Consider the following 27,769-nt stretch of genomic DNA (forward strand, 5'->3'; position numbering starts at 1 on the left):
TGTCCAGTGGGTTTTTAGACACAAGAACCAACAAAAAGCCAACTTTTTTTTGGGCGTGCCTGATAAAACACTTATAATATATATACAAAACATGATGGATGAATTCAATGGGACATTTGGTACTTTCACAACTCAGGCACATCTATTTGTCGTACATTTTCTCTACTATCACTAACACTCGTGAATGCCCGACCGGATATTCGGTTGAGATGAGAGATGTGTAGAGACACTTGAAGGCTAATGGGAGTGTGATTTTACTTTGAAACTTGCATATGGAGCAATATATTAGGTGGGTAAACCACTTAAAGAGAATGTGATTGTTTAAATTTAGGTAGGAGCAAGTTAATTTACTTCAAACAAGCACTTACCATATTCAGCTCTTTCCACCACTTCCAAATGAGAGAGAGCTCAGTCACTTGATATGAGAAATCGACAAACCAGTTCAAGCAAGTTGCTCCCTTTCATCAAAATTGCAAACTTTATGCTCAAAGCTGTCTAGATACCTGGGGCGATCACTCATCAGAAGCTGCCTATATCACGTGCGTTCAAGAGATTTTTAATAATACCCCAATATACACACTTTAGGCCTATTTAAAAAAGCTCCACCCTTCTCTAATGTATACATAAAAGTAGACATTTTTTAGTATTAATAATCCTCTCCGTTAACTCACGTGATATGATACACGTTTTGAAAAGCGACTACCCAGGTATAAGTAGCAAGCAACCTCAGGTTTTTAAGTCATGACTTTGTGATTGCTTGAAGCCGCAGTACCTTATTCTAGAAACATCTTTGTTTGTGACCTGTAACTTTGCAAGATATACAAGCTCTTGAACCCTTGTGAGCATACTCTTTTATATGTACACCAAGCCTATATTCCCACGCCTCATTTGTCTGGCTGTACACTGCATGAGGTGTGGGATGGCAAAACACATTTATAGTCGATACTGATGTCGGTGGGCATGTCTCAACTTCTTCTGCATCTTTTGAAAGATTTTATCACCCAGACTTCTAAACCCTCCGTTGGACTTCCAATCATAAACAACCATTATGAATATTGCATAGACCAACCACAACAACATCACAATCATTAGGAGACGCTGACTGCCAAGCTTGTTCCAGCTCTCACCCATTGCACCACAAATCTGTGTAAGAGTTGTGTCTAAGGTTCCATGCAAGAAATTAGGCAACAAAGCGTCGGAATGTAAATGATCTTACTTTGCTTGGTAGTAATGCAGCTCTTGCTTTATATGGAAGGTTCTTATCGGCTCGCTCCAGAGAGAACTTCAGCATGTTGACCAGAACCAGGTCATTGTAAGTGTCCACATCCCCAGGGTGCATAGACCTCTCTGTGAAACCTGTTGAAAGTCCACGATACTCCGATGAAGCCCATGCCACTAATGTGCTGATATTGGCACTCAAAAAAAGTAGCAAAAATTTAATAGAAGACAAAATTTCATTCCAAACAATCTCCATTATTCAACTTACATGATATGTCAAAAATGTGGTCGATCGGCGACACGCCCAAGAGTTCCCCGATAAAAATACGAGTAAGAACGCGATCCTGAGGGGCAAGTTTGTCTCCATGGGTCATGACAACCACAGGTACATCATCTGCAGCACATATAAGTAGATGAATCCAAGAAAATCCCAGATTCACCTTTCAAGGAAAGTGCAACAGAGCAAATTGGACTTGCTTGTGATGTTAAAAACATTCTGAAATATATGTGCACCAAGATGCAACTATTTGAACCATTTCACCAACATGAGTTTTCTTGTCGCCAATTCAAAGTAACTTTCTCAAACTCACCCTTAAATGAAAGAAAAGGGCTTTTGTACAGCATTGCCAGGTTTCCTAGAGCAGCCACATCATGGCTCTCTCGCATCCTGTGAACTGTGAAAGCATCCACGACGAAAATGACAAAATCCACCACCCTCCTTACAGTGCAATCAGAATGGCCTTGCCTGCCTCTTCCTTCAAGAGCCTCCCTGATTGTCTTCGTGTCTGATGGCCTGTGACATTCTGAAATAGTTAAAGGATGGCATCTAATGAAACTGACATGCTAAAACGGACGCACCTGCAAACAGCCTCTCCATGGCAAATCCCATTTGATATCCACTTTTTGATAATGTCAAGATCTTCAAATGCATTAGTCGTAGAAAAGCCTCGACTATCAAAAACACAAAAGTTCTGTGCACTTCCGGACAGAAAATACTCCTGCAAGAACAAGCTGCCATTTGCCATGTCAACTGTGAAGTAGAACAGCATCAGGTCAGAGAATCTCAATCAGGGTCTCAAGAGGGAAAAACAAGTCATAACTCATAATGAGGCTAGCAAGAACTTCAAATAGCAAAGTAAATTCTCCTCTGAAACAAGAAAATCTAGCCCCGGCATGCATTAATTTGGTTGGTGGGTTGAGAACTACATAACCCAAGACACTTGCTTCAATCAACAAACACTCTATATCTACATCCCACCCACTTTGTTACCGCTCCTAATCCCCTAATTAGCATCTTAAATGCTGTAGGCCCTGTATCATCAGCCCTTTCGGCCACATTTATAGGTTGGATAAGAGGTCCACTTTCCAAATGCCTCACAACATGGTCTAAACTGCACCGATGTGAACAATGATAAGAAGGGCCTCACAATCCACACAATTGCAATGTGATATGTGGAAGAAAAGCCCTGATTCGCTTTAACTCAGCAAAGGAGGAAGAAAGAATTTCTTGTTAAACAATTGCCTTACTGTCCTTCCAAGACTTGAGTTCCTTTCCTTCTTGGACAAACTTCAGCCACCAGTATCCTTCAAGTGCAATTTAGCAATCCTGATCCAAGAATTTCCCATGTAGTTGTTCCGCCAAATGTAGCATCACATTGCATAATAGATCTCTGTCCACCGACATTCAGAGAGAGGGGTCACCCTAAAGCATCTTCTGTCCGGTGGGGGCTTTCGTATCTCCGAGGAGCAGTTTAGAGAGCGGGGGCTGTTTTGTCACTGTGCCCGGCCGTATCTGAGGTAGACGTACCTTCTTGGCGGTACCAGTCATGTGTCGTGCCTCGGTAGGCTGGCATGAGGTGGGACACCAATTCCTAGGATTTCTCGGGTATCTGCACTTTTCCCTCTATTATCACTTCAGTGATGATGTGGAATTTGTTTGGGCGCCCCCCTCTTTTATTAGATCGTGGGGTATTTGGATGAATAATGTGCTAGCGTTTTGGGAGACTACATCTGTCTAGCCTTCTCTCTCTCTCTCTCTCTCTCTCTCTCTCTCTCTCTCTCTCTCTCTCAACGGAGGCTGCATCAGAGGATTCCGATCACTTTGGCCCGACATGCACGACGCCCGGTCAGACTACTGACCATGGAGGAGATTGATAAGATCCGCCAGCAACCGATGCTGGATCTCTTGTGATCTAGCTATTCCAGCTAGCAGCTTAGTTCACACCTAGCAGTTTAGGATTCCATAGTATTTTATTTTATCATTTTGTCATCTTGTTAGTCTGACTTTGTATCAGATCCACCGCATTGTAACTTTCTAGTCTCATAGGTCACTTTGGCCTTTTGAAGATGTTAATATAACATTTCATTTCATTTCTCTCTCTCTCTCTCTCTCTCTCTCTCTCCTTTATAATCATCCAATTCACCTTTACCGCTGCACCTTTGACATGGTAACTCTTACCGGATGGATCACTACCCAGGCGGCACGGGACAGCAAAACAGTAATTTTCAGCTCTGAGAACTAGAATTTCAGCACATGAATAATGTAAATATAAGACAAAGTAATTAGGAGACAAAGAGACTGGACGATTGGGATGGGATCAGCAGAGATGGAGAGGCAAAGTTCCTCCCCTACTAGGCGCCCTTTTTGGTATTTATTAATTTATGTAAAGAGTGACATTACAATGCTCATGAGAGATGGCGCCCTACTCCTGTGTGTGTGTGTGTGTGTGAGAGAGAGAGAGAGAGAGAGAGAGAGAGAGAGAGAGAGAGAGAGAGAGAGAGAGATGAAATGTTATATTAACGTCTTCAAAAGGCCAAAATGACCTATGAGACCAAAAAGTTATGGTGAATCTGATATCATGTCTTAGTACGGAAAGTACAAAGAACTAACACTAGAAACATTAAGGAAATGAACCTGAAGCTGATTCGGGGGGGGGGGGGGGGGGGGGGGGGGGGGGGGGGGGTTGGTGGGTTCATATGAAATCTCTCACCGTTCGCTGTCGAATCTCATCCACATCCTCCATGGTCAGTACTCCGGTTGGGCGTCTTGCATGTCGAGCTAGAGTGATCTGTATCTTCTGCTGCAGCCTTCATCGATGGTGGGAGACCCCTCGAGGTCGTGGGTGTCTGGATCTGCCTAGCTCCATGGCTCGGTCAATCAACGTACCTCTAGTGTGGGTGGGCTCTGAGATCTGCTGTGGTGACTGCTCCTCTACATCTCCCCTGGCTTGTGTAAAGAAATCTGTGATTCGTCTCTAAGACTGTCTCTCCCCTGATGTCCTTAGCAAGCTCTCCCTGAGTCTGCGTATCTCTAGCAGGAACAATCCAAGACATCTCTCATCCTCGTATCTCATGACTCTAGAAAATGGTTCGAAGCCCTCTCTGAACAAATAGTGGAAGCGGCCACGTATCTCATAGTACGCTGGGCAATGACATGTGTAGTGCAGCTCTGTCTCTGGTTCTAAGTGACATAGGTGACATATCCTGACCCCTGCTGGCACCCCTCGAAATCGGCCAATCTCGATATGGAGCTGATGTGAGGATGCACGTATCTACCCAATAGCGCACCGTTCCCATGAGATAAGTGCGTATCCATGTATGCAGGCCTAGTCACAAAACCGTCCTCCGTGAGTTGGAGAAGATGCTCTTTGTAAAATGCCATCTTCGTTCCCAACTCCTATGTCGGCTGTATCCATGTGCTCTTGGTATCTAGCTGAATCAAATCCTGGCGTATGAGTCTAGTAATCTCTGTCTGTGTGAGAGACAGGGAGGGTGCATCTCTTCTATAAAATCAGCGCCACTTCTTCATGCATGAGGAAAGTGCACAGAAATGTGCCACTTGGCACATTTATAGGCTATTTCCCGTTTCGGGGTTGCTACCTAAAAATCTCCCGACCGGTTGCCCAGTTGACTTCACGGCAGAGTAATAAAATGTTCCCCTTGTCATTCCCGAGGTAATGACACGAACACATTTTCAGGTCCCAAAATAGCAGTTCCCTAAATTTTAGGAGATGTTGCCATTGTATCTTTCTAGGTCATCTGACCCTCTTTGTACATTGCAGCCACACCAAGAACTGAATGTAGCCTCTGTAGCAAAGGATTCCACTTTGGCTAGTAAATGACCCCACTTTGGCTAACCATAGTCCTTGTCCAACCTTAGTGCTCTCTTGCCCTCAGGCCTGGACTCCCTCTGAACAGTTCCACACTAGCTATGCAATGCAGGGCAGTTAGATTTCCCGAGGGGTGTTTCCAAAAAGTGAAAATGAGAAAATAATAAGAAAGAAATCAACAAAAAGGATAGATAGTAGTCACACGTAGGTGACATACCCCCCTCTTGAAATCTCAAACGTCCTCGTTTGTATGTATGTCGTACATGCTCACAGGCAACACTGGTGTATTCAATACCTGTCGACACATGTACGACAGATACATACTCATTGTCAACCCTGGTGTATTCAACACCTCGTCGACACATGTATTGCCTGGGTGTAAACCCTGTCTCAATGACATAGTGGTAGCTTTGCACTCTGCCATTGCTTTGAGTCATTAACTTTCCAATGACAAAATGGTAGCTACGCATTTTGCCACTGTCTTTTAGTACACGTTGGATCCAGTAACACTTTCGAGCATACCCAAACCGACAGTTTAAGAATGCAGTTACACATGTACCCTTTAATAGAAGCAATTACTGTATCCTTGACAAACTGACAAGAAATACTCACTTCTATAGCACTAACCATACTTTTGGACTTTCCATAAGAGCAATTGCCAAACTGACAATCTATACAGCTCTAACATTCATGTAACATGTACTTGATTTGAGCTCACTTTAAATACCATGTACATCATTTCTTTCAGAAGCCATTGTCACACTGACAATCCATATAGCTTTGAAACTCAAGGGGTCAAAGTAGGTTGCAAATCGAAGGCTTCAAGGTAAAGTGATAACACAGTTGGTGACTCTGCAAGTTCACCTTCTTCCATCCACTTAGCATCCATTGGTGGATAGTTTCTGAACTTCACCAAGTAACGCCTAGCAACCTTGCCTTTCACTTTCCTTTCTTTATGTGCCAAAATCTGTTCCGGGACCAAGATCTCATCAAGTTCCTCGACTTCCGGCTGATCTTTAGCTGGCATATCCTCTGGCACATCACCCACATAGGGTCTGAGAAGACTCACATGAAACGCATTGTGAATCTTCCAACTCTCAGGCAATTTCAGCCTATATGCAACATCACTGATTATGTCGCATACTTGAAAAGGCCCATAGTAACGCATGCTGAGCTTTGGAAACAGTCCATCTTCTTTAACCTTGCCTTTTCAAAGCATAGAAGCACCCAATCACCAAGTGAAAATACCACTTCACGACGGTGACGAGTCAGCTGCTTTCTTTTGCTTTGCCTGACTCTTTTCTAAGGCCACTTTGACCTTCTTGTACATTTCATCCATGTCCTGAACATATTTGTCTGCTTCAAATATCTTGTCCTTTGTATGCAGTATGGGAGGAACTTTCTTGCCACCTTCAACTATCTCAAAAGGTGCCTTGCCAGTTGATGAATGCACTGTATTATTGTATGCATACTCCACCAATGGTAAATACTGCTCCCACTTTCCTTTATGCTCAGACACATAGCACTTCAACAGATCTAGGACAGTAGAATTTGCCTCTTCTGACTGCCCATCTGTTTGAGGATGAAATGACGAAGAGAATTTGAGCGTGGTGCCCATATTCTCAAACAAGCCTCTCCAGAACAGACTTGTCATGCGTGGATCACAATCGCTAACAATCGACTGTGGCATGCCATGATACTTGAAAATATTGCTCATAAACAAGCGTGCCATCTGATCAGGTTTTATCTTCTTCCTGACAGGAATAAAATGAGCCTACTTGCTGAATCTGCAAATGATGGTCCAAATACCATCGTTTCCTGTCTGCGTTCTCGGAAGATCAAAGATAAAATCCATAGCAATACTTTCCCATGGTTTATCTGGAATAGGTAGTGGTTGCAATAACCCTGGTGCCTTTTGCCTGTCAAACTTGACCTTCTGCCATATTAGGCATTCTCGCAGAAAGGCATCCACATCTCTTCTCAATGTAGGCCAGTAGAAGAATGTCTCAACCGCTTTAACTGTAGCATCAATACCACGATGCCCTGCATACGGTGGGACATGACTCTCTTCCATAACTTTGCGTCGCAATGGCTTTGTGGCACACAATCTGCCATGCATCATCATAAAGCCATCTTTGAGAAGATAGTGTTCATGACGTTGTCCATCCATTAGCTGCTCGAAGACCCTTGCAAAATCTTCATCATTTGCATATTGTTCCCTCATATCATCAAGCTCATGATGATAGGGAATTGACACAGCTGAAATTTGTGGCTTCCTTGACAAGGCATCAGCCACAACGTTCTTCTTGCCTTCCACATGCACAATCTGAAAATGAAACATGGACAAGATATTTGCCCATCGCATATGCTTCTCAGATAACTTTGCATGTGTTAAGAAGTATCACAAGGTCTGATGATCCGTTTGGACAACGAAATCTGCACCTAGCAGGTAGTGTTTCCAACTTAAGAGCGCATGAATGACGGCCTGCAGTTCTTTTCCATAGACTTGCATAGTCTTTTCTGGCCCTTGCAAGGTTCTACTCTCATAGGCTACTACCCTGCCATCTTGCATTAGCACTGCACCAATGCTACTACCACAGGCGTCACACTGGACCACAAATGACTTCCTAAGATCTGGCAACACAATGACTGGATCTGAAGTCATCTTTTCCTTTAAGAGATTAAATGCTGAAATCTATTTCTATGTCCATCTAAAGGTGACTGCCTTCTTTTGAAGAGCATGTAAAGGTGAAGCAATCTCAGCGAAATAAACCTTATGTAATAGGAGCATAGTCCCAAGAAGCTTCGGACATCGTGCACCGTCTTCAAATCTGGCCATGACTTGATCGCTTCAACTCTAGCAGGATCCATTCGGACACCATCCTTTGAGACAATGTGTCCGAGAAAATGAATCTCTTCCAGAAAAAATTCACTTTTCTTTGCATTGATGAGCAACCTATGGCTGCGTAGCTCTTTGAACACAATGGCCAAGTGATGCCTATGCTCCTCTTCATTCTTTGAGTAGACTACCATGTCGTCAAAGAATGTACCAACAAACTGCTGGTGTGGACGGAAAATTTTGTCCATCATCCTATTGAACGTAGCAGGAGCATTTGTGAGACCAAAGGGCATCACTAAAAATTCGTAAAGGCCAAACCTCGTTCTAAAAGCAGTCTTGTGCACATCCTCTGATCTAATGCGGATCTGATGGTACCCACTCTTCAGATCTATCCTGCTAAACATAGCTGCTCCTTCTAATTTCTCCAGAATATCATCAATTCTAGGTATAGGGAACCTATTCTTGATGGTATTCTTGTTCAATGCACGATAGTCGATGCACATACGCCATAAGCCATCCTTTTTCTGCACCAACAACACTGGAGAACAGAATGGAGATGAACTAGGCTGAATCAGCTCCTTTTCTAACAGCTCCTGTACTTGGCTCATTATCTCTTTCTGCTGAGCCGCACTAACCCTGTACAGAGGCTTATTTGGTGGGCTACTGCCTGGCACCAAATCTATCGCATGGTCCTCGGGTCTCTCTGGCGGTAATTGAGACGGTAATGAATCGGAAATACAGTCACTATACTGTTGTAAAAACATTGACCTTTCTTTATCTAACACATATAAATTTGATTCATCACAATCTGACACTTCACGTGCAAAAACCAAGTACGCAGAAAGATGCTTTTTCATTACAGAAGTAATAGCAGAAGCTGATACAATGGGAATAGACTCCCCTTTAAGCTTTACATCCAGAATGTGAGTCTTTCCCCTACTCTGTACAGTGATCCTTTTGTTGTAGGCATCCATGATTCCCTGTACACGAAACAACCAAGGAATACCTAGCAACACATCACATCCATCCAGTGGCGTGATGTAAAATTCTTCAGCATCTACATAGGACTGGATATGTAGGCGCAACTTTCCGATGATGGGTGTTACAGCCTCTGTATGGCCAGGACATGCCAAACCTACCTCTGCTGTATACCCCATCTCTTCAGGTCTGATTCCCAACTTTGAAGCCAATTCTGGGGAAATGAAGTTGGCTTTGGCACGTGGATCAAAGAAGATAAGCACCGTTTGATCCCTGACCTTTCCCAATGCTCTGCAAAGCTCACTTGCATCTGGATTTGGCTTGTCGCCCACCATATCTGGCACTAGACCAGCCATGGGCCTCTTTCCTTTCCTGTCCTCCTTTTCTTCAGAATCAGCTTGCCTTTTCTTTTGAGGACAATTGTAAGCAATGTGGCCAGGCTGCTCACAGATAAAGCATTTGTTCTCTGACCTCAGGACCTTCTTTTGCTCTTTTGACTTGCAAGGAAAACGTCTTTTCCATTTCTTTGCTGGTCCCTTTTTTGATTCAGCCGTAGCTTTGCCTTTCCCTACGTTGGCTGGCTCCTGAGTCCCTTTAGGAACCTCATTGGGAACGTACTTCTTCGCTGAATTTTTCTTGGCTGATCCTTCCTTGACGCCAGTATTAAATTCACAATCGTCTCCCTTGAGCAAACCATTGCCAGTGTTTGCTACCTCGATGAGCTGCGTCAAAGTAGTGACTTTGGTCTTTGTGCAGTACTTTCTCAATCCTTTGGGTAGGCCACAACAGTATTTTTCAATCTGTTCTGTCAATGGCACAAACCTATACGAAGTTACTGGAAGTAGAGCTTTCCAAAACTTCAGATTGTAGTCATCCAGATTCTTGCCTTGGCAATCGCGCATGAACCCACACAACTGTAAATTGGTCAATTGAAAAGCCCACTAGAGGGGCATAACATACTGCCATAGGGGGAAGAGAGAGCAATGCGTAGCCTGCAGGGCATCACTCCTGGCACCGCACTGTACATAAGAGGGAAAGGAAGCACTCCATAGCTGTCAACCTATGACAGAAATTGCAAAATGGGCCTCTCTTCTCTAAAATCAACGCCACTCCTTCATGCATGAGGAAAGTGCACAAAAATGTGCCACTTGGTACATTTACAGGCAAAATGTCTTCGCGTCATTACGTGCAGTTTGACATGGGGATCATTTTGTTACTCTGTGGCCAAGTCAACAGAGGCTGCACATGAGATATTTTTAAACCCGAGGGTCTAAAGCGGGAAAATGCACAAATGAGTGACACTTGGCACTCTGAGGCCAGTTTACTACTTAAAGAGAAGGCAAAAACGTGATTTTCAGCTGTGAGCTCGTTTTTGAGTGCTGGCTTACCCTCTATGTACAGTGAGGTGCAGGATGTCATGACCTGTACACCTCTCACTGCTCTATCTCTCCCCTATTCTTTATGGTTATGCCCCTCTAGTGGGCTCATCAGATTGACCATGTACAATTATGTGGGTTCATGCGCGATTGCCGAGGCAAGAGCCTCTTGCACAGGTACTAGATTAGCTAGCGGCTAATCCCCCGCAGGTACATGTAAAATCGGAGAGGTTTCACGTGCGAAATCTTGTCCGATTCAAAGGGCAAGTAGCCCAATAGGTGTGGGAGCTCGAGGACTTGCTACGAATGCGACCGGCACGCAAAACAGAGCCCGAAACAGTGAATTACAGCCTGCTGTGTATTTTTGCAGGTTTAGGGTTTTGGCCCTAAACGGACCCTTATACCCCCAGGAGGTTCGGGGACGCGAGGGGACCACTGTACAGGTGATCTGGCGCATTTTCGGGGCAGAAAACAAAGAATTCAGCGTGCTGCAGATTCTCGCCAGGTTTTGCAAAGTGTCCGTATGCGTCGGGAAAGTCATCTAATGCGTGGGGATACTGACTATGAAGGGTCCTAGTACAGTTATGCTGCCGAAATCGGGCCAGAACAGATGGTATTCAGCCCAGATTGTGCGGGGCAGCTTGTAGGGTACCACAGCTTTTATCCCCTCTTTTCTTTTAAAGAATAAAGAAATATCGAAAGGGGCGCCTGTTTAGGAGCCAATCTAGTGTCTAACTCGCATACAGATGCATTCTAGCATCTGTATCCCATTCCCCTCTCTTGTGTCATTATAGCACAGGTAGAATAGACGACTTATAATGGGTGAAAGCTAAATCAAAGTTTGAAGTAAAGTCTACCACCCTTTTTGAAGTTAACAGGCCGGTTACATGGTTCCATCGACGGGATTAAATCACTTTTTTCTCAAAAAGTGAGCCTTGGTCAGTTTGGGTTGAAGACACAGAGAGAGTTTGGGATGACCTTGAAAACACAGAGAGTTTGAAAGTAGATTGAGTGGATTTACAGGTGAGAAAGGCTAGGAGAGTCTTTCTTTGGATACAAGTGAGAAAGGCTACGAGTCTTTCTTTGGATTTACAGGTGAGAAAGGCTACGAGAGTCTTTCTTTGGATAGAGGTGAGAAAGGCTAGGAGTTTTTCTTTGGATACAGGATGGATGGCAACAAGGAAGAGGGTTCCTCTTCAGAGGATAGACAGCCTATTCCAACTGCACATGAAATTGGCGAGAGTTTAGGCCAAGCAGAGAAAGCTTTGCAGGTTGTTACTGCTGTGACCATGTTCAAGCAATTGATGGAGAATCCAAGATTTATGGAGTTCATACAATCTTCATCAATAGCACATCAAGTTCAAGGCAGTTTTGGCATGCCAGGAACAGTGTTTAGGGGTATGCAAGGCATAGTGCCCAACCCTATGTATGCAAACATTGGTTTGCACCCAGGATTTCAGGGCACACAAGGTCAGTTTGGGGTGTCACAAGGCAACTTGGGTATGACTGGTTTTTCAATCCCATCAGTAAATATGACACCTGGACATCAACATGTTACTGGCCAGGGAGTACAGATGGCTCCCACAGGTGTACCCATTATGCAAACTGTCTCTTTTGACAATTTGGAGTCAATGGATAAGCTAAAGCCATACAAAGAAGATGATCAGTGAGTCCATTGACACATTCAATGGCTTTGATTAGAGGACAAAGGTTTTCTCTTTCCTCAAACAGTTTGACAAAGTATTTGTTGGAAGGAGCATTTAAAGTCAGGAAAGCTACCACTTTTCTGAAAAAAAATGCAAGTTAGGGGTGGAATACACTGTTGTTACAACGATAGACTCCTTCCACTTGGAATGATTTCATACAAGTACCGAATTAGCTAAAGGCTAATTCAAAACAGGTACAGGATGATTTAACAAGATTTCTTGCGAGAAATCTCGTGTAAATCAAAGGGCAAGTAGTCCTACAGATGCAGAAGATCAAAGGCTACGAATTGGTGCGATTGGCACGCAAAACAGAGCTCGAAAAAAGAAAATCCAGCTTACTGTATTTTTTGCAGATTTAGGGTTTTGACCCTATTTGATGCTTTTTTGTCCCAAGAGCTTCGGGGAAGCTAGAGGACAGTAATACAAGTGATCTGGAGCATTTTAGGAGCTAAAAACAGAGAATTCAGCGTGCTAAATTCCCAAGACATGTTTGCAAAAGTGCTCTATTATGCGTGGATAATCACTTGGATATGTGTGGATTTTTGGTTGTGAAGGTTTCTACTATAGTTATGCTGCCAAAATTGGGTCAAAAAGAGAATTCTCAGCCCAATAAAAGTGACAGCATAAGCGTAGATCACAGGTTAATCTCCAAAGATCAAGATGAAGAGCAGAGAAAGATTGTTTTCGATACTCAGTATGCAAATCAGTATATTGCATAAAGGTTGAAATTGCCTAAGAGTTGGAAGATTCACAATGTGTTTCACGTAAGTCTTCTCAGACCCTATGTGGGTGATGTGCCAGAAGATATGCGAGCTGAAGATCAGCCGGAAGTCGAGGAACTTGACGAGATCTTGGTCCCGAAACAGATTTTGGCACATAAAGAAAGAAAAGAAAAGGCAAGGTTGCAAGGTGCTGTTTGGTAAAGTTCAAAAGCTATTCACCTCTGGATGTCAAGTGGATGGAAAAAAGTGAACTTGCAGAGTTACTAAAAGTATGGGAACTTAAAACCTTGGTTTGCAACCTACCTTGACCCCTTGAGATTCAGAGCTACATGGATTGTCAGTGTGACAATCGCTTCTGAAAGAAATGATGTACATGTTACTTACAATGAGCTCAAATGAAGTGCATGTTATATGAATGTTAGAGCTATACAGATTGTCAATTTGGAAATTGCTCTTAAGGAATGTCCAAAAGTTTGTTTAGTGCTATAGAAGTGAGTATTTCTTGTCAGTTTGTAAAGGGTACATCAATTATTTCTATTGAAGAGTACACGTGTAACTGCATTCTTAAACTATCGGTTTGGGTATGCTCGAAAGGTTACTGGATCCAACGTGTACTAAAACACGGTGGTAAAATGTGACGCTTCCATTTTGTCATTGGAAAGTTATGGACTTAAAGCAACGGCAAAGTGTGACGCTTCCACTATGTCATTGGGAAAGGGTTCACACGCAGGCATACATGTGTCAACGAGGTGTTGACTGTGAGCATGTATGTGTCGTACATGTGTCGACACGGTGTCTGGACACCCGAGTGCTGACTGTAAGCATGCACAACATAGGTGCAAACGAGGACGTTTGAGATTTCAAGAGGGGGGTATGTCACCAGCCAGTGGCAATTCCATTTTTGTTTATTTTCCCTTTCTTTGGGGAATTTCGTTTGTTTTACCTTTTGGAAACACCCCTCTGGAAATCTAATTGCCCTGCATTGCATAGCCAGTGTGGCACTCTTCAGAGAGAGTCCAGGCCTGAGGGCTAAAGAGCACTAAGGTTGGACAAGGACTATGGTTAGCCAAAGTGGGGTCATTGGCCAGCCAAAGCGGAATCCTTTGCTACATAGGCTACATTTCAATTCTGGGTGTGGCTGCAGTGTACAAAGAGGGTCAGATGACCTAGAAGAATTTAATGGCAGAAACTCCTAAATTTTAGGGACTGCTATTTTTGGACGACAAAATGTCTTCGCGTCATTACGTGCAGTTTGACATGGGGATCATTTTGTTACTCTGTGGCAAAGTCAACAGAGGCTGCACGTGAGATATTTTTAAACCCGAGGATCTAAAGCGGGAAAATGCACAAATGAGTGACACTTGGCACTATGAGGCCAGTTTACTACTTAAAGAGAAGGCAAAAACGTGATTTTCAGCTGTGAGCTCGTTTTTGAGTGCTGTCACAAGTGGGAGAGCTTCAATGGAGTGCTGGCTTACCCTCTATGTACAGGGAGGTACAGGCTGTCATGCCCTGCACACCTCTCACTGCTCTATCTCTCCCCTATTCTTTATGGTTATGCCCCTCTAGTGGGCTCATCAGATTGACCATGTACAATTATGTGGGTTCATGCGCGATTGCCGAGGCAAGAGCCTCTTGCACAGGTACTAGATTAGCTAGCGGCTAATCCCCCGCAGGTACATGTAAAATCGGAGAGGTTTCACGTGCGAAATCTTGTCCGATTCAAAGGGCAAGTAGCCCTATAGGTGTGGGAGCTCAAGGACTTGCTACGAATGCGACCGGCACGCGAAACGGAGCCCGAAACAGTGAATTACAGCCTGCTGTGTATTTTTGCAGGTTTAGGGTTTTGGCCCTAAACGGACCCTTATACCCCCAGGAGCTTTGGGGACGCGAGGGGACCGTTGTACAGGTGATCCGGCGCATTTTCGGGGCAGAAAACAGAGAATTCAGCGTGCTGCAGATTCTCGCCAGGTTTTGCAAAGTGTCCGTATGCGTCGGGAAAGTCATCTAATGGGTGGGGATACTGACTGTGAAGGGTCCTAGTACAGTTATGCTACCGAAATCGGGCCAGAACAGATGGTATTCAGCCCAGATTGTGCGGGGCAGCTTGTAGGGTACCATAGCTTTTATCCCCTCTTTTCTTTTAAAGAATAAAGAAATACCGAAAGGGGCGCCTGTTTAGGGGCCAATCTAGTGTCTGACTCGCATACAGATGCATTCTAGCATCTGTATCCCATTCCCCTCTCTTGTGTCATTATAGCACAGGTAGAATAGACGACTTATAATGGGTGAAAGCTAAATCAAGGTTTGAAGTAAAGTCTACCGCCCTTTTTGAAGTTACCTGGCCGGTTACACCGTATGTGTGGTCGCCCTAGCTGAAATCAGCAGTTGGGTTTTGGGGCTGCCATGCTTGAACTTCTCTCTGCTAGGGTCGCTTGCTTCCAGCTATGCTTGAACTTGCCCTCACTAGGGTCGCTTGGTTCTTGCTATCCTTGAACTGCAGCCTCCTATGCATGCTCTCCGGTTGCCTTGCATGGACCGCACTTTCCATCCATGGACTCAGTTTACATGGATGGCTTGCTACCTTCCATGCATGAACTTGAGTTGCCTTGCATGAGCAGCTACCTGCCATGCATGGACTCCAATTAACTTACATAAGCCATCTTGAGCACCCTGCACATGTCAAGAACCTCTTGCTTCACAAGCAATAGAATCTCCTACAGCTTCTCAAGTGATTCTTGCAAAATCAACAAGCATATCAATGCACTCAATACTCGCAGATATTTAGCCCTGTCCGTGGCTATGGACACAGTTGCAGATCAGCCCTGCAATTGCCAAAATCGGTACTGTTTACATAGTGTCACAAAGTGATGACGTGGCTGCCCGCTATACACTCACACTCTCTGTTGGAAACCCTAACCCTAACCCTAACTGCAGAAATCTGAAATTTGCTGACGTGGCGAACTGATACGTGGCAGCCGTACAGACCCCCGCGAATTGCGACGAGATTTCCGGCGTTACGGGGACTCCTGGGACACTCAAGATGAACACCTTCACCAAGAGGCCAAGGGCCCGTAACTTGGAGCTCACATGCTGGGAGGCTCGCATCCACTGACTTGAGTTCCTTTCGTGGCTCGTTGATGGGCTCATCTAGAAAACGACCCGAGATCACGTCTAGCTTGACGCGCGCGGGAGCCTTGGTGACACCGCGCGGAGTTGAAGTTTAGTTGAGTGCGGAAGCGTCTTTATGTTCAAGTTGAGCGAACGAGGCTATTCGGGCCTTGAGCGCATATCTGGGAGGTCCCTTTGGAACTCTCTCAGGCCACTTTGGGCTATCTTGGAAAATTGCCGAAATGGGCCCCGGACAGCCTCGGGTCGGGGTGGGCTGAACCTGCCAGCAGCCCGTCGGTTGAGGACGAGGAGCGCCACGGGCGCGCGTTCATGAGTGTGCATGGCTGATCTCGAAGAGGAAGCCGAGGTCTCCGCGTGGAGTACCTAAACGTCCAATTCGGACATACCGTCCGCGTGTAGCGTCGAGCCGACGCTCGCCGAAATGAACCGACTATGAATCTGCCGCAGCCTTCGTCTACGAACGAGGAGCGCGTCGGGCGCGCGTTCGTGAATGTGCATAGATGAGCTTGTAGAGGAAGTCAAGACCTCCGCGTGGAGTACTTGAACGTCCAAAACGGATCACCTGTCCGCATGAGGCGCCTTGCCGACGCTTGCCGAAGAGACCCGCCGACTACGAGCCGACGGCCCCGAAACTGGGTCATGGAGTCCCCGTGCGTGGCGGACTCCCCCGATTACCTCCACGTGATGAAGTGGAGGGGGACACTCCCGTTACCGGGCGCTCTCAAACCCCCATACGCGTCCGTAGTACCTAGACGGTGTGGTGAGGAGAAAATATAGGTCAGGACTATGTCCCATCGTCCGTCGTCCCCAAACCGGGTCCATCGCGCGTCCCCGCGGCCCGTGCAGATTTTTTGGCATTGCTTTTGGTGCTTTATTTTCTACGTTGGTGGATGAGTTGATTTCTACGCAACTGAGAGAAAGCCTTTGCTTTATTTGCTAGAGAAAAGCCTCTTGCTTTAATTCATTAAGCAAGAGAGAAAGAGAGAGAAAAACCCTTGCTTTATTTTTAGAAAGATTTTAGGCTTTTGATTTTCAGCTTTTGGGCTCTACTTTTGGCATCCCTTGTACCTTTAAATATGTGAGCAGGCCTCTCACAACTCAGAGTATTTGGACGCAGAGTCTGAGTGTGAGCGCCTGGCCGCACTTTTGTACTTTGAACATAGATTAATACAAAAAGAAATACCGAAAGCGACGCCAATCTTTGGGGCCAATATCTCTAGGCAGGGAACTCTGCCGGGCCAGTGTTGAATTGATTATGAACTGTGAACTGTTTTGAAGTGGTTATTTGGTGTTGTCGCAGTAGATTCTTGACTTGGAGTGTCCAAGTCTGTTATAGTGGTATCAGAGCAAAGCCGGTTTCTCTTCTACTGGAAATCCGATCCCAATTTTTTTTTCCGTGGCACCTATGGCTTCAGGCAAAGATCCGTCGACTGCCTCTGCATCCGGAGATGCAGGAAGGGATCACAAAGAAGATTCCGGCAAGGAGTATGGCCCGCCTCAGCCTACTTAGAGGCGGAGCGTTGTCAATTGATCGGCGATGCAACAAAGATGATGCTCAATTTTGCGAAGGACCCAAAATTTGCAAAATATATGAGCGAGACTTCTTTCCAGGAAGTGCACGAGCAGTGGCAAAAAACCACAACACCACCCCCAAAACCCGCTCTCAAAAACCCTTTTGCTCTTCGGAGAAGAAATTAGAAAAGGTGGTTGATGCACGGATTGCTCAACTTTTTGACGCGCAAAACAAAGCTAAAAAGCACGGCAAAAGCCAAAAGAAGGGCACTGACTTCCCGGCTTATTTGGGTCGTCAGCCAACATTTCGAAAGGCAAAGAAACAGAAGAAGCGTGTTCGATTTGAAGGAGTTCTTCTTCTTCTTCTGACAGTTCTTCTAGCTCATATGACTCGAGCAAGAAAACCAAAAAGGCAAAAAGCAAACCAAGAAACAACGCTTCGGAAAGGGCAAGAAAAAGGCAAAGACGTCCAAATCTTGCCCACTGAGTGACAATTCTACAAAGAACTCGTCTACAAACAGTTCAGACTCTGATGAAAACAATTTTTATGCACAAAAGAAGAATTTTTACAAAGCCAACCGATTCTCGAAGACAAAAGCGAGGTGGACAGTCAATTAAATTTGACACATTTTTGGGATATAAAGATGCTTCGAAGGCTTTGTCTTTTGTACAGCAGTTTGACATCGTTTTCGCGGGAGGACGTTACTCAAAGCACTCTAAGATTCGGAGAGCTGCCTCTTACTTTAAGGGGAATGCTCGAACTTGGTGGTCCACGCTTCTATTAAGCAAGACTGCGCCAGTTAAATGGCTGCAATTCAAGAGGCTTTTTATTTCTTCTTGGTTGACTCGAGAGTATGAACGTGATAGACGAACTGCTTGGAACTATCTTCAGATGACCAAGAAAGATACAATGGACGCTTATTGCGAGAGATTCTGGAGCTCTTTTCTACCCGCCTCTTCATTTAAGAAGATCTAGTTCAAGGAACAGATTGAGCGGTTTACCTTGGGTCTACCTACAGAGATCCGAGATCATTGCTTGGAACAGAAGTCACCTTCCATTCAGGAGTTGATGAGTCATGCGAAACGGGGTTTTGCCATCCACTCGGACAGTCTGACTTACCCCACCGATGAGATCATGACACAAAGAGCTGAATAGACTTCGACAAATGAAAGTAGAAAGAGAAAGAGCAACTCAGAAAAGAAAGATGCACGACCCAAGCTTACTCCTCAGGAGAGAGCTCGCTTCATCAGGGAGGGGAAGTGCTTTGGATGCGGGGAACCTGGGCATACCTCCGCGAAGTGCCCTAAAAAGGCACAAAAAGAATAGAACGACAAGGATGACAAAAGGCTTGAGAGTTCGACAGCAGCTGACAACGTGGAAGAAAAGGCAAGATGAAAACAGGCGTCGTTCTAGACTACGTGGGTACCGATCCCAACACGTTGGACGAGAGTACATAACTTTGCCGAGCTTGGGGCAAAGTGAAAGACCAAGAGGCCCTGATCTTCTTTGATGGAGGAGCCAAGGCGAGCCAAGGCCAACTTCATTTCACCGGAATTGGCGGCGCGGCTCGAGATCACTCCCGATCGGATGGGACCACATTCGGAGGCAATTCTAGTGGCACCCAGCAGGGACGTAGCCATTACACTTGTCATTGGCAAACTTCGGTTGCATTGTCAGGGGTATTTGGGGCATGAGGACTTTTACATAATGCCTTTGGAAGGTTGTGATGTTCTCTTGGGAATTCCCTGGTACCACAAGAACAACGCCATGGTCGACTATCGATCTACGAAAGCGACATTGACTTCAGAGCAAGGCAGAACCATTGTACTTGACATTAAACTTAGGCGAGTCTATCCCTACTGTATCGGCTTCGGCCATTTCAAAATTAATGAAATCAAGTCTGTTTGTTTACTCGATCTTTATAAAAGAGTTCACTGATGAGGATAGGACAAATATGTCTGAACTTGATAAAGAACGCCAAGATTTCTCCAATCTCATGCCGATTGCTTCTCAGAGGGCCTGCCACGCGAGTTACCACACGCTCATCCTGAAGATCATACCATTGATCTGATTCCTGGAAACACACAACTGAACCGGCCACCTTACTGTGTGAGCCGAGCATAGAAGGAAGAGATTATGAACCAAGTGAAAGACCTCTTGGAAAAAGGTCTTATCCAGCCTAGTACTTCATCGTATTGCTCTCCAGGGTTGTTGGCTTTGAAGAAAGACGGATCTTGGAGAATGTGCATTGATTATAGAGCTCTTAACAAAATCACCATCAAGAACAAATTTCCGATTCTTAGGATCGACGATACACTCGACAGATTACAGGGATTTTAGCAGGATTGATTTGAAGAGCGGATATCATCAGATCAGAATCGCGCCGAGAGATGTCTACAAGACAGCCTTTCGGACGGCTTTTGGGTTATTTGAGTTTTTGGTGATGCCTTTTGGCCTAACCAATGCTCCTGCAACATTTAACCGGATGATGGACAGGATTTTTCGAGAGTACAGGCTATTTGTTGGTACTTTCTTTGACGATATCATTGTTTTCTCCAAGAATGAGGCAGAACATAGAGATCATTTGCTTCAGGTCTTTCAGGCATTACGAGATCACAAGTTAGTCATTAATGCAAAGAAAAGTAAATTTTTCCTACCAGAGATACACTTTTTGGGACACATCGTCTCAGCAGCAGAAGCAGGAGTGCAGATGGATCCGGCCAAGATAGAGACTATCTGTGATTGGCCCGATTTGAAGAATGTCCATAAAGTTAGAAGCTTCTTGGGACTGTGTTCGTACTACAGGCGGTTCATTTGAAAGTTCGCAGAGGTTGCTTCCCCTTTGTGTATCTTGACACAGAAAGGAGTCCCTTTCTCGTGGGGACCCACAGAGGTGACTGCCTTTCAGACTTTGAAAGAGAAATTGACTACGGGACCAGTTTTGACTTTGCCAGACTTGCAGAACTCATTTGAAGTATATTGTGATGCTTGTGGTCGTAGTCTGGGTGCGGTCTTAATGCAAGAAGGCCATGTCATTGCTTACGAGAGCCGATTGTTCTCAAGGCCGAAATTGAGAGCACAGATTTATGAGAAAGAGCTTTTGGCGGTTATCCATGCTCTTACTCAATGGCAGCACTACCTACTCGGAGCGGATTTTACTGTCTTTACAGACCATTATAGTTTGCGCTACTTCTTGTCACAAAAGTAGCTATCGGAAAAGCAGATGCGGTGGGCGAACATCTTGTCACAGTTTCATGTTCAAGGACAGAAGAATTTGGTGGCAGATGCTTTGTCTCGGAAGCCGTTGGTTCTGGCTATTTCCGCGATACATCATAGGAGCTTCAAGGATATGGTCGACCAGTATGCCACAGATCCGGATTTTGCAGATGTTTTCACACGGATACAGGATGGAGAGACAGTAGCGGGATATTCCATTCGGGATGGCTATTTGATGAGGAAAACCATGTTGTGCGTTACACAACCGTTGAGGGAAAAGGTTATGACTGAATGCCACTGTCCACCTTTTACGGGTCACCGCGGCATTGCTACCACCATGAAAGGGGTAGAGAGATATTTCTTTTGGCCGAGACTCAAGAAGGATGTGGAAGATTTTGTGCGTAGTTGCTTGGTATGCCAAAAGGTCAAGTTTGACAGGCATAAAGCACAGGGATTGTTACAGCCTTTGCCCATACCCACGCGTCCCTGGGAAAGTATTGCAACGGATTTCATTTTTAATCTCCCGAGAACACAAAGTGGTCATGATGGTATCTAGACTATTATTGACAGATTTAGCAAGCAAGCTCATTTCATTCCAATGAAGAAGAGAGTCAAGCCGGATCACTTAGCAAGACTGTTTGTGGCCCAGATTTTCAGATTACATGGCATGCCTGAGACGATTGTCTCCGACATGGACCCCAGATTTACGACTTTGTTTTGGAAGGCAATTTGGGAGAACATTGGCACGCGGTTGCAGTTCTCGTCATCTTTCCACCCGCAAACTAACCGTCAATCTGAGATTGCCAATTCAGTGGTTTTAGACTTATTGAAGTCTTATATCTCAGATCAGAAGACTCAATGGGAAAAGTATCTACCTTTGGTGGAATTTGCCTACAATAACACAATACACTCTTCGACAGGGAAGGCGCCATTTGAGATTGTTGAAGGTGCTGCGAAGGTTCCACCCTTCCTAAGCACAAAAGATAAGATTTTTGAAGCTAATGAGTATACGCGCAACTTAGACACGGCTTTTACCAAGGTCTACGAGGCTTTGTAGAAATCTCAAGAACAACAGAAAAAGGCAGCGGATTGCCATCGTCGCGATTTGAAATTGAAGGAGGATGATTGGGTGCTCTTACGTTTTGAGAAGGCACGATTGAAAAGGAAAAGGGAAAGGAGAGGCTTTTTCCAAAGCTTAGTATGCAATACTACGGACCTTTCCACATCTTTGAAAAGATCAATGATGTCTCCTTCCGTCTGAAAATGCCTGACACTCGGAGGATTCACAATGCATTTCATGTGAGTCTCTTGAAACCTTTCAAAGGTGATGTGGCTGATGATGGGGAGCCCGATGAGCAACCCGAACTGGAAGAAAACAAGGAGATCCTTGTTCTTGAATAGATTTTGGCACATAAGGAGACAAAGACTAAGCGTAAAGTAAGAAGACGGTTCTTGGATAAGTTCAAGAACTATCCTGCATTGAATGCGAAGTGGATGGAGGAGGACCTAGCTGATACTCCTCAGATTGTGAAACTTTACTCCGAAGCTTTTGGTTTAGCATAGTCTATTACAAATGGAACCCAGAATTCAGCTTGGCCGCAGATCTGGTGCAGTGGGATGCACAAGAGGGGAGTTATTCCGCTCCTTTGTCAACAGATGCCTTGATTTTTAGAATACTAGAGTCACTGATGTCTCTTTGAGCTTCAGGATACTGAGAGCTGACAGTATTCTGCTGTATGACTTTATGAAATGGAATTCCTAAATATGAAACTGATTTGTTCTTGACTTGTTTTTAAGTGCAAGAACTGATAGACGAAATGACTGCACCATTGGTCTAATTGATCTCGAATAGCATGGTTGCAATAGGGGTTAGTCAATCGGCCATCGATGAGGTCCCGACTGGATCTAGATGTGCTTGCTAGCTACATTGCTGATAAATCATGGTCTAAGATGAGGTCCCGACTGGATCTAGATGTGCTTGCTAGCTACATTGCTGATAAATCATGGTCTAAGATCCATCTGAATGTTGAATGTCATGTGATGTCCTGTGATGTCGTGTGATGTGACTGTCGATTGGTACATGTGCTAGATGTGTGTTCCTAGTACGTAGGTACTAACAATCGGTGTCTGCTAAGACGGTTTATGGCCTCTGTCTGTTTTGCAGGCGTAATCGAGGGCGATTATAATGCTTTCAAGAGGGGGGTATGTCACAAAGTGATGATGTGGCTGTCTGCTATACAATCACACCCTCTGCTAGAAACCCTAACCCTAACTGCAGAAATCTGAAATTTGCTGACGTGGTGAACTGACACGTGACAGCCGTACGGACCCCCCGCGAATTTCGGAGAGATTTTCGACAGAAGGCCAGAACAACGGCAAATTTTTGGCATTGCTTTTGGTGCTTTTTTCTACACTGGTGGATGAGCCGATTTCTACGCAATTGAGAGAAAGCCGAAAAGCCTCTTGCTTTAATTTATTAAGCAAGAGAGAAAGAGAGAGAAAAACCCTTGCTTTATTTTTAGAAAGCTTTTAGGCTTTTGATTTTCAGCTTTTGGGCTTTGCTTTTGGCATCCCTTGTACCTTTAAATATGTGAGCAGGCCTCTCACAACTCAGAGCATCTGGACGCAGAGTCTGAGTGTGAGCACCTACCCGCATTTTTGTACTTTGGACACAGATTAATACAAAAAGAAATACCGAAAGGGGCACCAGTCTTTGGGGCCAATATCTCTAGGCATGGAACTCCGCCGGGCCAGTGTCGAATCAATTGTGAACTGTGAACTATTTTGAAGTGGTTATTTAGTGTTGTCGCGGTAGATTCTTGACTTGGAGTGTCCAAGTTTGTTACACATAGCATAGCCAAGGTGTGCTCTTGAGTCGGATCTGTGATCTATGCGAGTTTGTGATGCTGATTTTTCCGGATGAAAAGGAGCGTGCTGCCGGTTACTGCTGTTTTTCACCCTCTTAGGGAGGATTCGGAGCTCTTGTGGGCTGATTTGAAGAGCTCTCTTCATCCCACCTAATCCTTGCCCCATCACATGTGGAGGTTTTCATCCACAATGTCTCGGGGTGATGATTCTTACTTGAACTCAATCCAAGATGAAGAAATACAAGAAGATGAAGTCAATGATAAGGCCACAAGTCTTAAGGAGTGGGGAGATTTGTCCTAGTTCTACTCCGGTGTGGGTGACCAACCAATTTACACCTGCCAGCTTAGGATTTCATAGTATTTATATCTCATCCTTTTGTCATTTCATTTTTGCTACTCTGACTTTGTATCAGATCCACCACATTTCATTAATATAACATTTCATTTCATTTCATTTCTCTCTCTCTCTCTCTCTCTCTCTCTCTCTCTCTCGTCCTCTCTGCACAGCAGCCAGGCCAGGACTTTCAATGCAAAAGCTCACCACTTTACTGATTGAGACATTGCATGATACAGCAGCAGAGGCATACCCACATGCTCAGCCTGACCAGAGACGTCGGCCTGAGAGCATGCCTTAGAACAGTTTGTATGACAAGGAATGTAGAGACACGAGAGCATATGTCACGTGACACATCCAACCCTATGTGTCCGTGGACAAGCTACAACATAACAAGGTTCAGTCAGTCCAGTCAGTCTAGATTAGAAGTGATCTGACACTTTTTGAGAGTCTATTCATAGACCATGCATACCCAGTCACTTAGTGTAGATGCATATCCTCTGGTTGCACACAACATGACCATTAGAATCCATTAGAATCCATTAGAATCAGTTAGGGGATTTTTCCAGTGATTTTGGCCTATTTTTCTATTTTTGACATTTTTCACTTATTAATTTAAGTGACTTTCCGACAAAAGTAGGCAGGGCAATTTTGCTAAGTTTGTATATAGGCAAACTAGAGCTAGCACTATTTGGCAGAAGAGGCAACAGGAGCCAAGCTCAGCAGGCAACTTCTCACAAGACCCTTGGTGGATTCCCTCCAAGCAAGAACCATCGCCATAGCCCCTTCCCTCACCTAGCGTTTTCTACATCAGCCTATCCCTAGCGTTTTCAACAGCAGCACACTCGCCAGCAAGCCCAAGCCTTCGCGTTTTTGCATCAGATCGTCACCGCAAGACCATCACATGCCTGGCGTTTTTGCCTATGCCAGCGTTTTTAAAGATGCACCATCAGCTAGCGTTTTTGGTCTGTAGCAGACATGCAGCCCTAGCGTTTTGAGGAGGTCCATCGATTGCAAATTCCAAGCAGATAAAGACCTTCAGATTCAGCCCCTAAAGGTAGCAGATTCAGCACATAAAGAAGCAGCAGTTTCAGCCCCAGAAAGACCTCAGTTTTCAGCCCTAAACCTGCAGATTTTCAGGGACAAAGACCCACAGAAAACAGCCCCCCAAATCATCGTTTTGGACTAATCGCAGATTTCAGCCCATAGCGTTTTTGGACAGCAGTAGAAAGATTGCAGATTTCACCCCTTAAGTCGGTTTCGTCCTCACCATCGTCATCGTCAACATAGCTTAGACTTGCATCAGTCACATGCATTCCATTTGTACCAGTTTGTGCAATCATAAGTAGACCACTCTCGCCGACGAGAGTGGGGCCTTCGGAGGAGGGTTTTACCACGTCTCTGGTGTCGTATCTCTCTTCTCTCTATCTCTCAGCCTCATACAATTGCATGCACAGTGTCCATTCACTTTGTTTGTGATCATAGCACTCTCTCATTAAGAATGGAAGGCTCTACCTTCCATAAGAACAAAAAGGAACCTTGAGCACAGTTCGGAGCACTCATCTTGAGCAAAGCGCAAACATTCATTCCGCTGCACCTAACATTGGTATCAGAGCTTTGGCAGTGTTCTGTATCACTCAAGGAAAGAACCACAAGAATCACAAGGAATTTTTTTTGCTTGTTGCGGTCCCACGAACCCAAGTTCGCTTGGGCATGTCGATTCCTAATCGTGTTTTGGAACAGTGATAGGAATCCCAGGATAGAAGGGCTTGTGCGGCCTCCCCTTGTGTCTCTTTTCACTCATTGAGAGCGGACCGTGCACTTAGCAGCCGGCCAATCGACGTGAGGTGGGAAAAAGCAACCTTGGTGTGAGCGCAAGGCCGCCAAGGGGTGCACCCGCGGAAAAGGGAAGAACTCGGGTGAAGAGAAGATCCTTCTCGAACACAGTTTGCAAGCGAAAGAAAACCTCAAGAACCTCAAGACCCTCAAGAACTCAAGAACCTCAAGAACACCAAGACCCCCAAGAACCCAAGTTCCTCGTGAACTTAAGAACCCAAGACAACAAGAACCCACGTCTTCAGAATGGTCATCACTCGAAGCGGAATGGATACTTCGCTTGAAGTGATGAGCATGAGAGAGGCGAAGAAGAATTTTCCCCACCAGGAGGTTTTTCCAACCCTTCCCCTTTCCCATCTACGTCAAGGATTGCGCTAACTCCTATGGAGGAGTTGAACCAAGAAAGAGAAGCAGAAAGAATGGCAGAAATGGAACGCAGCCACGCAGAAAGAAAAGCAGAAATGGAGCGCAGACACCAAGAAAGAATTGCAGCCGCCGTCAAAGGAATGAGCGACCAACACATGAAAGAGTTATGGCAACTCGTTTCTCAAGCTCAGGAACAGCTGCAAGAGATTCGGGAAAAGGAGACTCTCTCGGTCTCTTCTTCTCCCAAGCATGACACACAGGATTTGCATGATGATAAGCATGATGATTTGATTGACAATGACTTGCATGATGATTTGAATGACAATGATAAGCATGATGATTTGGATGCCAATGATTTGCATTTGCATGATGATAAGCATGATGATTTGATTGACAATGACTTGCATGATGATTTGAATGACAATGATAAGCATGATGATTTGGATGCCAATGATTTGCATAATGATTTGGATGACAATGACAAGCATGATGATTTGCATGATCAAGATGTGATTTCTCACGAGCATGATGATTTGCATGAAGATGATGTGATTGTTCACAAGGATGATATGTTAGTGGATGCTTTTTCTAGCGAAGCTAACCTCGTTGTAGATTCGATCAATCACAAAGAACCGATCTTGGCTTTCAAGTCGAGGTCCAAAGAACCCCCACAAGACGATTCGATCATTTAGGAAGAACAGATCTTGGCTCTCGAGCTTAGGTTCAAAGAACCCTCACAGGAATTATTAGGTGTTCGCATGATTGATACGCATGCATTGTACGAGTGTTTCATTCGTGATCGTTTCCTGTATTTTAGTCAGCGTCTTTATGTGATCCCTTTTCCTAGGCATGACATATTGTATGTTGAGCATGTTTCTCTCATGGATGAGCACGAATGTATGCGGATTTTTCATGAAAAGCTGAAAAGTATGTATGTAAGGAAGTCACATTCCATGTCTCTTCCTTGGCATGACACATTCGTAGAACGAGCACATAAAAGTATGAGCACCAAGCATGGACATTTCCCTTGTGAATTGCCACAGTTGATTGCTCTAGATCATAAGAGAAACATTCGATCTCATTGTTTGCGTGTATGTGGTGAACGGTTTGGCATTCAGCCTATTGGTTCACCTACATTGCATGCACAGTCTTTGAGGAAGACAAGATTTTTTCCATTCACTTTACATGAAATGGGTATGTTCATGGTTTTGTGTTGGAAATGGTTTTAGGAATTTTCAGCCATGGAGATTCTTCAAGAAGAAAGAAGCATGACTATCGACGAAGTTGAAGCATTGAAGGAGACACAAAAGACTCTGTGTCGCTTTCGGCGCGGCCCAAAGAAGCAAGCGTTGCAAACCTTTATGAAGTTCAAGTACAGTACGACCCACACATCAGAGTGGGCCGGCGAAGAGTCCCTTCCAGCATTCCGGATGCTATTGGCGATCTCCCTCGACGCCATACAGTTCGGTACCAGTACCTCACTTTGAAAAGGAGGGGATGTCACGTGACACATCCAACCCTATGTGTCCGTGGACAAGCTATAGCATAAGAGGGTTC

At 44.8% G+C, this 27,769-nt stretch overlaps 1 protein-coding gene across 1 annotated transcript in view; it reads right to left on the minus strand.

The window, feature by feature from the left end:
- Positions 1-435: 435 nt before the first annotated feature.
- LOC147453719 (P-loop containing nucleoside triphosphate hydrolases superfamily protein) overlaps positions 436-27,769 on the minus strand; it is a 95,918-nt gene continuing 68,584 nt past the window's right edge. Inside the window, exons 4-8 of the mRNA XM_086515825.1 lie at positions 2,077-2,248; positions 1,809-2,011; positions 1,487-1,612; positions 1,217-1,356; positions 436-1,143 (exon numbers count right to left, since the gene is read on the minus strand). Coding sequence (XP_086371951.1) covers positions 934-1,143; positions 1,217-1,356; positions 1,487-1,612; positions 1,809-2,011; positions 2,077-2,248 — 851 coding nt within the window. The 3' untranslated portion in view covers positions 436-933. The remainder of the gene's footprint in view (positions 1,144-1,216; positions 1,357-1,486; positions 1,613-1,808; positions 2,012-2,076; positions 2,249-27,769) is intronic.

The sequence above is a fragment of the Adiantum capillus-veneris genome, chromosome 7, assembly GCF_014529385.1.
Source record: "Adiantum capillus-veneris isolate H3 chromosome 7, ASM1452938v2, whole genome shotgun sequence".
Classification (NCBI taxonomy): Eukaryota; Viridiplantae; Streptophyta; class Polypodiopsida; order Polypodiales; family Pteridaceae; genus Adiantum; species Adiantum capillus-veneris.